The 15,000-nt window shown below is 36.4% G+C and overlaps 1 protein-coding gene across 6 annotated transcripts in view; it reads left to right on the forward strand.

The window, feature by feature from the left end:
- The window catches only part of LOC106880483 (uncharacterized), an 80,828-nt gene that overhangs the window by 53,855 nt on the left and 11,973 nt on the right, over positions 1-15,000 (forward strand). Inside the window, exon 15 of one of the 6 annotated variants that reach the window (XM_089364731.1) lies at positions 2,046-2,628. The exons of the other annotated variants lie outside the window; for them this stretch is intronic. Coding sequence (XP_089220857.1) covers positions 2,046-2,084 — 39 coding nt within the window. The 3' untranslated portion in view covers positions 2,085-2,628. Of the gene's footprint in view, positions 1-2,045; positions 2,629-15,000 lie in introns of those variants that run through there. 6 annotated transcript variants of the gene reach the window in all.

Raw genomic sequence — 15,000 nt, forward strand, 5'->3', positions numbered from 1 at the left:
AAATAAACATTTCCTGTGTAGCCTTTGTCGAATTTCTTGGCGGTCAAGCAAATTAAATGCTAATAATGGATCAATGTCCCATAGTGGAAATGGAGACTTGAGAATCAATTTGATTAATTTAGTTGAGATCTTGGAAGGATAGATATAATTTGAAAAAAGATGGTGAAAGAATGACACAGGAACAAGCTTAGCAGAAACAAGGTCTTCAGGAACAATGAAAGGAAATTTTAACCAATAACAGAACAATGAGAATGTACTTCTGAAGAATGAAGTGCCAGATAGTGAAGTAGCAAGGAACTTTTGGTTAAATACTCGGTTCAGTGGGGTTCATCATAACAGGGAAGTAGAATTGGTTATGGAATTTTGAAATCGAAATGGAAAATAGATCAAAATAAGAAAAAATAAATATTACAGAAAAGAATATAGAAAAGATGCTTAAAATAAAACCAAATAGAAAAAGTCCTGGACCGAAAGGTGTTCAGAGATTCTGGTTTAAGAATCTCTTAAAGATATAATCATTTCTTAGTGACTGTATAGAAAATGGAAAAACCAATGATAAAAGTAAGGACAGTGCTAATACAGAAGGACAAAGAAAAAGAAGAGTAAGTCAGTAATTGTAGACCTATTCCATGCTTACCATTATTCTGGAAATTGCTAACCAGCCTCATAGTGTATAACTTTGAGGAGAAGAAGAATCTATTAACAGAAGAGTAAAAGGGAGTCAGAAAGAAGTGAAGTGGAACTGCTGATCTGGAATAGATCAATGGAATGATACTGAGGTAGAAATAAGAAAGAACCTGACTGTTGGATGGATGGACAACAAGAAAGCATGTAGTAATGTAACCATACTGTTGGCTCTTGGAGTTCCTCTGGGGATACTCAGGATCAATGAGGAAATTAAGAGTTCTTTAGAAGGAGTAATGAAATTGTAGGAAGTAGAACTGAAAAATGGCAGGGAATCATTAGAGAGTGTGAAAACACAGGGAATGTATTTCAGGGAGACTCACTCTTTCCATTACTTTTATGATTGCACCATGAAGTGACAAAAGAAGTGGTATGAATACAAGCCAAAGACTATGATTGGGAATGACAAGTACAAGATTTTATGGCATTTCTCTATAAAGACTGACCACACTGTTGAAGCAAGGAGACCAGTTATGACTGTAGAGCTCCCACCCACCCACCCACCAAAAGAAAAAAAAACAGTACAGTGGAAGGTCAAAGACTTTTCAATGCTATATGATGATAATTCATGTTTGGAAATTATTTAGATACTAATAATGTTTATACAATATTTACTTTACTAAAATTCCCTTCAATTTATTAGAAAATCCTCCTGTTAATTTAATTTTGTTGGGTATCCTTTCTTTAGGCAATGTCTTTCTTTTAAAAATTAAAAAAGTTGGCAGTTTTGTGCCACCAGTGCAGCATACCAATACAACTGTGTGTCTTTTCATGGTCACATGTTTTAACATTTTAACAGTCACAGTTTTGGCACCCTTGCATTCTACCATCTTGTTTGCTGCCATATCAAATGTCAAAGAGACTTCATCTTTATATACTGTCTATGAAAGTTCAAAATTAACTACTTTTCTTGCATTAATGACATACTTGTGAAACTTAAGTATTTAGTCTCTGTATTCAGGGGACATTTTTTTGGTGCTATTTTTGTCCTAGCCCTCATACAGACGTTATTTCACCTCATAAATCTGGAGCATCCTGATATCTCTATCCATTACCATAAATCTTGAATGGTACATCATCATTTTAGCAGATAACTGAAAAGCCTGATCATCTTTGATCTAAAACCCATGTTTTTAATTCTTCTTTTAGCTCAGGCCACTTTACAACTCCCTTACAGAGGCAGTGTTTGCTATGTTTAGCAACTTTCTGTTGCTCCTTTTGTTCCTTCCAAGTCCTTACCATTTTCTCAGTTGGTAGTGGACCAAAATACGAAGCAGCTGCCCTATTAGCATGGTCTTTTGCATATACTGTGACATCTGGTTTAAATTTGGTGTTATAACAGTGCCTTTTTTGTTTTTCAGCCATGGGTTTGGACTCTGTATGAAATTTACCGTAAATAAACTTACCAGTATGTTATGGGAAACTGTACCCCTACTCTTGCCACCTCTCAGATCAGCTGTATAGTTGTTTTATATTTTGAGCAAGAGAATTGCAATACAGGATGTGAAACTCGTATATTTGGATGTGATGTTTTGTGTTACCATGACAGGCCACAATGTGGAAAATATGAAGAAAAAGGATTAAAAGAGCCAAACACAAATGAATGACCAAGAAAAGAACACAACAGGAAGGAGGGGTCTGTTGTAAAAGTGAAGCCTCTGACACATCGTCTGATCTGATCATTGCAAATGGCTGCCATTTCTAGGAGCATTTTTCATTTAGATAATGAACAAATGTTTCTTAAAGGTAACCCAGTCATTAAATAATGCATACATATATCAGGTGTGGGTTATGTATGTTGGGGAAGGAGGTAAGTGAGATGATATGAGCTTCCCTCATAACTGTCGACATATTGTAAGCAATTTCTCTTAAGTTTGTGATAACAGACTGTGATAATTCGGCTTGTTTTCAATATTTCATTATTAATAACACAATTTACTGTAATTTGGCTTGTTTTGCATTATTTTATTATTAGCAACAATTTTCATGCCTAGCAAACTTACCCAGTATGCTTGCCTGGCTCCTAAGCCTATGGTATTTGGTCTTCCATCCATAATACGGCTACATTAGACACAGGGCAACTTTTTTGATACATTTAAAAATAAGAAAAGCACATCTAATCTGCCAGCAAATACATTTGCTCAAATTTTGCATTCTTTTGAACGAATTTTTTGTATTTTCCGTTAATGCAGACATGTAAGTAATTCATTTATGATTTAATATCATAATATAAGTTAGTTGCATGTTTTTTGAGATACAAAACAAATTTGTTGCGATGTTAGGATTTTTCTTGTTAAATCAAAATATTTCTGTCATTTATGACTTTACACACACACACACACACACACACACACACACACACACACACACACACACACACACACACACACACACACACACACATAAGATCACCATGTCACACACATATGGTTGCAATGCATGTGCCTGGTGTACCCTTATCAGAAGGGTAGTCATTATGGGTATATTGTGCTTCATATATTTTACCCCAGTGTCACTTTGATGGCATGCGCTGCTCTCGCACTCAATAATAATAACAATAATAACAATAATAATAATAATAATAATAATAATGATAGTATATACATGTACGTATGTTATGTGTGTGTGTGTGTGTGTGTGTATATATATATATATATATATATATATATATATCAGAAATAATTAAGATTGAGTTGAATTAGGTACTTAAGTTGAGGCACCGAGTCAGTCCAGTATTATCCACACAGTTTGAAGTAAGGGGAATAAAAAGCAAATAAGAAACAAGGATGTCAATATGGCTGTTTCATGGGGCTCCATTTAATCGAACGATGCAAACATCATCATCATCATCATCATCGTTTAACGTCCGCTTTCCATGCTAGCATGGGTTGGACGATTTGACTGAGGACTGGTGAAACCGGATGGCAACACCAGGCTCCAGTCTGATTTGGCAGAGTTTCTACAGCTGGATGCCCTTCCTAACGCCAACCACTCAGAGAGTGTAGTGGGTGCTTTTACATGTCACCCGCACGAAAACGGCCACGCTCGAAATGGTGTCTTTTATGTGCCACCGGCACAAGCCAGTCCAGGGGCACTGGCAACGATCTCGCTCGAAAATCCTACGGGAGCCAGTCAGGCGGTACTGGCAACGGCCACGCTCAAAATGGTGCATCTCATGTGCCACCCGCACAAGAACCAGTCCAGGGGCACTGGCAACGATCTTACTTGGCTTGCCGGGTCTTCTCACGCACAGCACATTTCCAAAGGTCTCGGTCAGTAGTCATTGCCTCGGTGAGGCCCAATGTATGAAGGTCTTGCCTCACCACCTCAGCCCAGGTCTTCCTGGGCCTACCTCTTCCACGGGTTCCCTCAACTGTTAGGGTGTGGCACTTTTTCACGCTACATCAATTTGAAAGATAGCGGTGTATTTCAAATTGATGTGATGCTTGCATTGTTCAATTAAATGAAGCCACCTGAAACGGCCGTATGGCATTAATACTTTGACATACTTGTTACTTATTTGCTATATATATATATATATATATATATCATCATCATCATCATCTTCATTTAATGTCGTCTATGCTGGCATGGGTTGGACAGTTTGACCAAAGCTGGTGAGCTGTACCTGGTTCCCGTCTGATTTAGCATGGTTTTCTATGGCTGGATGCCCTTCCTAACACCAACCGCTTTACAGAGTGTGCCGGGTGCCTTTATGTGGCATCACGCAATCACTTTTATTGTAGACTTTCACAGGAGAGTAGGCTGAGGGGATACTACAGAATTGTTGACGTTGTTGCTGTTATTGTTAATACAGCAGATGTTTTGCAGTTGAATTACCTTCTTCATAATAATTTAACCAGGAAATGAAAGTGTTTGTACACAGCGTGTGTGTATGCACGTGCGTACAAGGTGTGTATATGTGTGTGTGTAGGAAGGAGGAGAAGAATTATCGCTGGTAAACTGCAATTAATCAAGCTTATATACAACAATATTATTTTATTTAAATTTATTATACTTCCGAGGTTGTCTCCCCTACTTCTCATTTTTTTAACCAGAGCGTGTCATTAAAATTCAGATTAACGGGGTTGTCTCCCTTGTTCCCATTTTTTTTCTTTTTCATCATTAAAATATTTTGATTTAACAATAAGTAATTAAAATTTCTCAGTTTACCACACCATGTATGTTATCATCCACTTTTCTATTGATTATTTAAACTAATCAAACTTTACTAAACCACTGAACCAGGAAACTTATGTTGTTAGTATTTAACCCCAGGTCAGCTCTGAGTGAGTAGACCGTCTGATCAAAGACAAATGATCTGTAACACTCTTATTCACTCACTCTCTCTTTCTCTCTCTCTCTCTCTCTCTCTCTCTCATTTTAAACGATGTCTGAAATGTTGAATAGTCTATATTTGTGATTTTTTTAAAGAAGACAGAGTGTGAATTGTGTGTGTGTGTGTGTGTGTGTGTGTGTGTGTGTGTGTATTGATTATTGGTGAACAAAAATATTGGTTACTGGTTTTCAACTGGCCAACATGTTTTGGTAGCTGCAGTGACAAGGAAGTGCATGTAACTCACAACAGAACAAACATCATAACTGACTTTATTAAAAAAAAAAAAAGAAACAATAAACACTCTAGTTGTTTTAGTTTTCTCTCCAATGTTTATCTCCCAGTCCAAAATAGAGAGACAGAGAGACACAGAGATGGGTGGTGGGGTAGACATGAAGCAGTAACACCTGTCCACAGCTGTTCTTTTGTCTCCAGACAATCAGAATGTTTTTACTTAGTGAAGTTTCAATCTTGGTGAGTTCTTGATTCTTGATATTATATTGCCTTCTCATTTGGAGTTGATGCCAATTGTCACAAGGCATTTCTCTATTCTTTTGTCAAAGGGAAGGTTGTTTCTTTGAGGAACCAAGAATTAATCAGACATGGTAGCTGATATCTCCTTGATTCATTTGTTTCTATTTTATACATCCATGCCACTAGCATCTCCGAGTAACTTCTCTTATGTAATTCTCCTATACGTACGTACATACATACATACATACATACATACATACATACATACATACATACATACATACATACATACATACATACATACATACATACATACATACATACATACATACATATGTATGTACGTATGTGTGTGTGCATGCACATTCATACATGTATACACACACATACGCATGACTGATTTCTGCATAATTCCCACCTACCAAATTCCATTTGAAAGATATTGGTCTGTGTGGCACCATGTTAGCTGAGATTTACCCAGAGTGCCCACCTTGTAGGGATCATATACAGGACCACACAACTTCAAACTGATCTTAATCATACAATTATGCCTGAAGGAAATTTTGACTATTATTTTTAGCAGGTCAGGTCAGGTCACCACAGAGCAGCTGCCCTGTTGTTGTTTAGCATCAGTTCAGTCCTGATGATCAAAAGCATCCCACCTGTAGTATCTTGTCATTATCTTCTTTTTTTTCATTTTCATCAGGTTTTGTATATCTAGGACTATACCATGGGTTCAGTTCCACTGTGCAGCACAATGAGCAAGTGTCTCTGATACGGCACTGAACTGACCAATGCTTTGTGAGTGAATTTGATACATGAAAAATGTGCAAGCCTATCTATAGGTATGTATGTTTGTATGTGTGTGAGTGTGTGTGTGTGAGTGTGTGTGTGTGTGTGTGTGTGTGTGTGTGTGTGTGTGTGTGTGTGTGTGTGTGTGTGTCTCCCACCATCACTTGACAACCAATGTTGGTTTGTTTATATCCCTGTAACTCAGTCGTGTGGCAAAATAGACTGACAGAATTAAAAAATAAGTACTGGAGCCAATTCATGCAATTAAAAGTTCTTCAAAGCTGTGCCCCAGTATGGCCAGAGTGTAATAAGTGAAACAAATGAAGCTAAAGCCAAATGACCTGCTTATGATCCAATACATTATGCTTCCCTTAATAATTCTTGGGTACAATAAGGGTGGTGAACTGGCAGAGCCATTAGAGTAACAAACAAAATTCCTTGTGGCTTTTAGTTGCAGTTCATTATGATCCGAGTTCAAATCCCGCTGAAGACAGCTTTGTCTTTCGTCCTTATGGGGTCGATAACATAAAATACCTGCCAAGTATTTGGGTTGATGCAATCAATTGAACCCCTTGAAACTCCTGACCTAAATTAGAAACAGTTCTCTTTCCTCCTCATTCTATTTAAATGAATTTTCCACCTCTGTATTTTAATCTTCTTCATCTATCATTCAGTGGAAGGCTATTCTCCCAAAATCTTTGCTCTGTCTGTCTATATGTATGTGTGTGTGTGTGTGTTTAACTAATCAACAGCAAGGAAAGTTTTAATTGCTATTGTGATTATCAAGTTGCCTGTCTAATTAGTAAATGGACCAGCTCTCACATCATACTTCATACTTTTTATCCCCTAAAGTTAATAATTCACCCATTGATTAACATATTGATTTCTCACACTGGCACAACCTACAAATTTGTTGATTCTAATCCTAGGGTTTGGACTTTATAATCAATTAAATCAACAAAGACTGGCACTTATTTTATTAAATTCTGTGGCAGTGGGGGTGGGTGGTGGGTGGGGGGATAAAAAGATGAAGTGAATCCGTGCAAGATTGAACTCTGGATTTAAAGGATGAGGACTAAATTCTACAAAGCACGTAATCTGGTTCTCTACCACTTCTACCATTTCACTCTGGCCATTTTGTTAATTTATGAGCCAATGAAAGAGCCTCTACACGGTACACTTGGCCTGCTAGAAATAACAGCCAATTCTCTCTCAAATTACATATTACCTGAAATGGGAGGACACACTGGACAGCGTAAGCTTAGGCATGCAAATAGTCATGGCTGGAATGCCTGTCATCAAAAATGATCATGGCTGGAATGCCTGTCATCAAATATTTGCTTGATCCGGACTGACATGAAGCTAAACACTAGCAGCACCAACAACACTAGCAATAACATCAATACAACAGCTTCCTCTGTTATGTCTACCACCATCATGCAATATCAAAGTGTAATCTGATGAGTTAAAGTAAGTGGGGGGGGGGGCTTTACATGATCACTCAATCTACAAGAAATAGCAGCCAAATTTCTTGAATTACTCTCTGGCTGAAGAATACATTGGTCAATGTAGTCCAACATAGACAAAAGGAGCCAATATGGTTATAGCTGAATTGTCTTTGACCGTAAATCTACTCAATCAGATCTAAACTGCAAAATGTCAATATATTGACAAGAAATTAAGAGAGAGAAATCCATCACAGTTCACATCACTCCGGTTCAACTGATCCATGCTCTTTTCGTGATCTTGCTGGAATGTTCGGTACCAGTATGTCTTCTTTCTGTTTCCCTTTAACCAGTGCCATGACTCAGTCTGCCATCTTCATTAGACAGAAGGTTGTAGAAGATGGTAGTGTCAGTATCTAACTTGATGGAACCTTTTTTGCCTGAGCTTGCTTCTTACAAAAGTTGATTTAGCACATTTATCAAGGCCAAAGTTCATCCCGATGTCATAACTAAATTCTTTAACAGTTGTCAGCAGCACTACTAGCTCTTGGTCATTTCTAGGGAACAGCTTCAGATGGTCCATTTAAAAAAGATGGTTTATTGTCGTATTGTAAACTTTGAACCCATACCTGGTGTTATTCAGTTCGTTTGAGAGTGGGGTCAGTGCAGTGCAAAAGAGTAATGGGGAGAAGGAGCCACCTTGATAGATGCCTTGTTTGATGTTGATGTTGTTAGATTGGCTCATCCCATTACTATGGTGTTGAAGGAGACGTGTGTTCCATTGGATCATGTTACCTTGTAAGAATTTGGAGATGACAGGAGAGATCTTACGTATCCCAAGGGCCTTGAGTATCCAATTATGTGGGACATTATCAAACGCTTTCCTGTAGTCTATCCATGCTATATTCAGGTTCTTCTTGTGGTTCCGGCAATTTTCTACAATCATATCGTTTATTAGTGATTGATCTTTGCACTTGTAAGAATTCATTTTACAGCTTTTGGAACTTGTGGAAGGATAGAGTTCTGTTCAAGGAAAGTGCATATTCTGTCAGGTAATATGGATATGAGGATCTTGTAGGTGGTTGCTGAGACATGTTATTGGTCAGTAGTTCTTTGAATTTCTTGTGTCTTCAGTTTTTGGTAGAAGGTATGTTGTTCCTTCAGTTAGCCAGGCAGGTATTTACTTTGGGTTCTGGATGACATCAGTCAGAGATGCAGCGAAATTTTGGTGCACTTCTCTCAGATAATTTTGCCAGAAGTTAGGAATTCAGTCCAGTCCTGGGATTTTCCATTTGTGAGACTTCCTAGGAACACATCTTAGAGCTCTTCTATTCCTATTGCCTCCCATTTCTGCTCTTCAACTTCATCCAGTCTCACTTTCTTATGCTCCATCCAGTCTTCGGAAATACTCCATCCTCAGTGGCTCTTTCATTTCCTTTTCCATTATCTCATTGAACTCTAGTACACCGAGGTATTTGTATCCATCCATTTCAATTTGCTTAATCAAGTCTCTATTTGGTAATTCTATCCCTGCTAGGGATTCTACCTTGCTTCTTTTTAGGTAAATTACTCTGCACTTTTGAGTCCAAATCCCATTATTATTATTATTATTATTATTATTATTATTATTATTATTATTATTATTATTATTACCAAACCTTTTGTAACCTTCGTCCTGTCTTTGTCCTTACATGTTTTTAATTGATATTAGCCCTTGTGGCCAATAAAACGAATTAATTATTATTATTATTATTGTTGTTGTTATTATCATCATCATCATTATCATCATCATCATCATCATCTTCATTATTATTTTCTTCTAAATTCTGATTAAAATTTCCAATAGTAAATCTGTAAATCTGCAGTAAATATATTAGTAACCCCATTTTCCTTCCCTTGAAGTGTGCAGACCTTTGCTGCAGCTACAGTTTCTTCTTCTTCTACCACTACCACTACTACTACTACTACTACTACTACTAAAAGATAGCATTGCAATAAAAAGAAAAGAAAGGTTAGAAAAAAATAACCTAATTTTCTGGAAAGCGCTGTGGCTTTGATAAGAAATCTCAATACTTATCTATTTCTTCAAACAACCGAGTCTGTTTTCCTTTTGATGGCAAATAAAACCAGATGAATATTTTAGCAATTTATTTTATTGAGTTTTCATTTCCAGTACTAATTACTTTTTTCTCCAGGTCAGATTATGATGATGATGATGATGATGATGATGATGATGATGATGATGATGATGATGATGATGATGATGATGATGATGATTTCATTATTATTATTATTATTATTATTATCATCATTATCATCATCATCATCATTATTATTATTATAAAATTCTTTGAACTACTATAACTGTTTTCTTATATTTTTCTTTTAATAAAATCTATCTATCTATCTATCTTTCTATCTATCTATCTATCTATCTATCTATCTATCTATCTATCTATCTATCTTCTCTATCTATCTATCTATCTATCTATCTATCTATCTATCTATCTATCTTCTCTATCTATCTATGTATCTTCTCTATCTATCTATGTATCTTCTCTATCTATCTATCTATCTATGTATCTTCTCTATCTATCTATCTATCTACCTGTCTGTTGGTCTGTCTATCTGTCTATCTATCTATCCATTTTATTGAGTTATCTACCTGTCTGCCTGTCTGTCTATATGCTTGATTGTCTATTTGTCTCTCCAGCTATCCATCCACACACACACACACACACACACATGTAAGGACATATTGATATTTTTCTTTTCAGTCATAACAGCAGAAATGTGTGAATATCAATGTTTATATAAAATAGCAATACATAGGACTAGATTTAAAGAAATAAGTCTTTTATGTGTATGTATGTATGTATGTATGTATGTATGTATGTATGTATGCATGCATGCATGCATGTATGTATGTATGTATGTATGTATGTGTGTGTGTATATAAATATATCTGATACTGTCTCAACCAATCGCCTCTTTTCTATGCATTCTCGTCCCTTTGCTGTTCTCCATCATCAACACCTTGCTTCCTTCTTCCAGCAATCATCCTCAGTGCCCTCTCATATCTACTGCAATCCCTGCTCCCAAGCCTCTCCTATATTTTCTCACCATCATTTGTTACAGTCACTCCCAATCCTATCCACTCCCCTAGCTCAAACCTCTGTGTCACCCCCACCTATTCTCACCCCCCCCCCCAATTTCCCTCAAGAGTATGCCCTGACACATCTTTGCCATCATCTCTCTCATTATTACTCTCTTTATCTTACTCTCTCATTCACCCTCCTCTCTTCTGCACATGTCTCTACAACAAGGCACCTACACCTGTCCTTCTATATCAGTCATCTCTCAACTGGCACAAAGTGATAATTTTTCAGATTTACTTAATTTTTTCACATATTTCATCAAATATCTCTTTAGAAAGCAAGAATCAAAGACTTTTAGCAGTCATCATCATCATCATCATCATCATCATCATCATCATCATCATCATCATCATCATCATCATCATCATTTAACACCTGTTTTTCATGCTGACATGGGTTGGATGGTTTGACTGAGGACTGGCGAACCAGATGGCTGCACCAGGCTCCAATCTGATCTGGCAATGTTTCTACAGCTGGATGCCGTTCCTAATGCCAACCACTCTGAGAGCATAGTGGGTGCTTTTTACATGCCACCGATACAGGAGCCAGTCAGGCAGTACTGGCATCAACCACATTTGGATGGTGCTTTTTATGTGCCACCGGCATGGGGAGCCAGTCAGTTAGCACTGGTAGATATGAAAATTGTATGTACGAAAGACATTGAAGGCTGAGTTCCTTTCGAGCATTGAACCTCATGGAAGCAAAGTGGTTGAGTTCCTTTCAAGTGTTGGGCCTCACAAAGGCAATGACTTTTGGGATTATGTTATGGATGAGAAGCAAAATCCCCATCATGGCAGATACTTGTGTCACACAAATTGGTGCCATGTAAATGCACCCCAATGTCATGCAAACGGTATCCGTACCAGTGGCACCTAAAAGCACCCATTACATTCTTGGAGTGGTTAGCATTGGGAAGGGTATTCGGCCGGAGAAAACCATGCCAAATCAGACTGGAGTCTGGTGCAGCCTTCCAGCATGCTAGCCCAGTCAAACCGTCCAACCCATGCCAGCATGAAAAACAGACATTAAATGATGATGGTGATGTGATGATTTCAGAAGTAGAAAATACCAATTCTATTTTTTGTTGGATAATTAACATCATTACAGGAATGGCCATGAAATTTGATTTCCCATTCGGAGAGGTAAAGAGTCATCTCTGAGTATAAGTTATTTTTATTTAGTTTCTATTCTACTAGACAGGTTGCCTTACCGATACTTGTCAAAGCATTAAGGCTGCAGGAAAAAAAGGAAAAGGAAAAAATACATAGACAGGAAGCAAGGCATAAGAAAAGGGTTTTGTGGGAAAGCCAGGAGGGAAGGATGGACATAATATAAGCAAGGAGAAGGTGAGATGTGTGAGTCAGATGGACTTAAGTGAAAGTAGGATGAGATCTGCCAACTCTAAGAAGCAGAGGTTATTGTAGTATTAGTAGAAGAGGTAGAATGAGAGGAAAGGGTATGCTTACGAGCCAGAGTGTGTGTGTGTGTGTGTGTGTAGGGGCACTCTATACCAATCAGCTAGGTGGACAAATCTCTCCTCAGCAAATTCCCAAAATAAGTTTAAATTAAGGGAAAATCTAGTAATTTAGAATTTCATTCACCCCAGTAATGCTTCAGCAATTACAATTGTCTTCATCATGAAACAAACAATTCAAGGCTTCACAGAAGATATGCCCTACTATGGAACACACACACACGCATGTGCATGTGTGCACACACAAACAGATCCACACACATACATACATATACATTATGTACACATCTTTATTTATATTAATGTATATAGATAGCTATAGATATATATGTATGTATTGCCTTCTCTCCCACTCTCTCTCTCTCTCCCTCTCTCTCTCCCTCTCTCTCTCTCTCTCTCCCTCTCTCTCTCTCTCTCCCTCTCTCTAGATATATATATATTTGTGTGGGTATGTGTGTAGGTATATATATATATATATATATGTTTGTTTGTGTGTGAGTGTGTATACCTATAAACATATGCCTGAATACATGACTATGTATATATATATATATGTGTGTGTGTGTGTGTGTGTGTGTGTGTGTATCTCACAATGACATCTTAAGATATTGAGTTACTTATAAGAAATTGTTATTTTCCAGAGCCAAAACCGTTAATCTGTAATTGTTCCAAAGTGGTATTGGTTTCCAAATGATATCAGTGGTGTTAGGAATGGTATGCCCAGCCATGGAAAACTTTTGCTTTTAACTGTTTGGATTCATTATCCATATATATATATTTATATATATGTATATGTAAATATGTGTGTATATATATACATATGTATGCATATCTAACTACCTATCTATTGCCCACACATATATGTGTGTATATATATATATATATATATATATATATATATATATATATATGTATGTATGTACATAGATTCTCATGCCCACACACACACACACACACATATATATGTATATGTATATGTATATGTGTGTGTATGTATGTGTGTGTGTGTACAAAAGCATACATATATATATATATATATATATATATATATATATATATATATATATATGTATGTATGTATGTATGTATGTACATAGATTCTCATGCCCCCCCCCCATATATATATATATGTATATATATATATATATATATATATGTGTGTGTGTGTGTGTGTGTGTGTGTATGTGTGTGTATGTATGTGTGTGTGTGTGTACAAAAGCATACATATATATGTATGTATGCAATGTTTGTATGTATAAATGCATGATGTGTATGTATATGTGTATCGCCACAGTATTCCAACATATCCAGTTAGTAAAAAGAAATTGCTCTTTTCCGGAGCCAAAATCAAACCTTTAATCTGTAATTGTTCCAAAGTGATATTACTTTTCCCAAAGAAACATTTTGATTTCAGAGATTAGCTTAACTTTGCCTCATTGTCTTTTCCTCTTTCGCTGCGTCTCTACACTTAATTCATATACTTATCTATTTATCTATTCCTGGAACTTAACTGTGCCCATGTAAATATGTTCATTGGGAGTGCTTATTTTGAGGTCGTAATGGAAACGGTTGAGTAATGCAACAACACACCCTGAATGACCGGGAGGTATGTACGGTGATGGCTTGTCATTTGTGGGGATTCATCATTAATTTCTGATTAATGAATACCATTATGTTGGGACTATGAGATGAAGCTGTTGATCATGATCTAATCTTTTGAATGCTCATGACTCATTACATCTCAATGAATCCAAGTTACATCTCTGTCCACACTGCACACATAGGAGGAAGACATGACAACCAGCTTGTTGTTGTTGTTGGTGGTGGTGGTGTTGGTGATGTGTGTAGCACACATGCATATAAATGTATGTTTGCATGTATATCCATGTGGCCACTGGGCCATGCAACTTCACATACATACATATATACACACACTCATGCATATACATACATACACATGTAACAACTGTTCTGTGTTCACACTTATTCAGGCAATATATATATATATATATATATATATATATATAATTTATATAAGGGCATTACTATATAGTAATGCCTCACGCTTAGAGGGACTAAATAAGTCAAAACTACCAAAAAAAAAAACTACCAAAAAATAAGCACATATTTACCGAAAGCAAGGGAATCCAACTTTCAAAAATTAACCTCCTAAAAACATTTAACTTAATGGCAAACCACTGGTTTCATAATTAATGCAGCAATGTAGTAAGCTGCATCTTTTATTCATCAGTGCACGTATGGTCGAGACACATAAAAAATAAACAAAAATCAACATTAATTATGAAACCAGTGGTTTGCCGTTAAGTTAAATGTTTTTAGGAGGTTAATTTTTGAAAGTTGCATTCCCTCGCTTTCGGTAAATATATGCTTATTTTTTGGTAGTTTTGACTTATTTAGTCCCTCTAAGCGTGAGGCATTACTATATAGTAATGCCCTTATATAAATTATATATATTTATGGAAAAAAACGATGGGTTTTTTTCCTTATGGGGTTTTTTCACGCTGACTACTTGATAAATTGTGATAAAGATTTTATCCTATATTATATTTTATATATATATATATATATATATATATATATATATATATATATATATATATATATATATATATATAT

Source organism: Octopus bimaculoides, chromosome 16 (genome assembly GCF_046866305.1).
Source record: "Octopus bimaculoides isolate indiv1 chromosome 16, ASM4686630v1, whole genome shotgun sequence".
Classification (NCBI taxonomy): domain Eukaryota; kingdom Metazoa; phylum Mollusca; class Cephalopoda; order Octopoda; family Octopodidae; genus Octopus; species Octopus bimaculoides.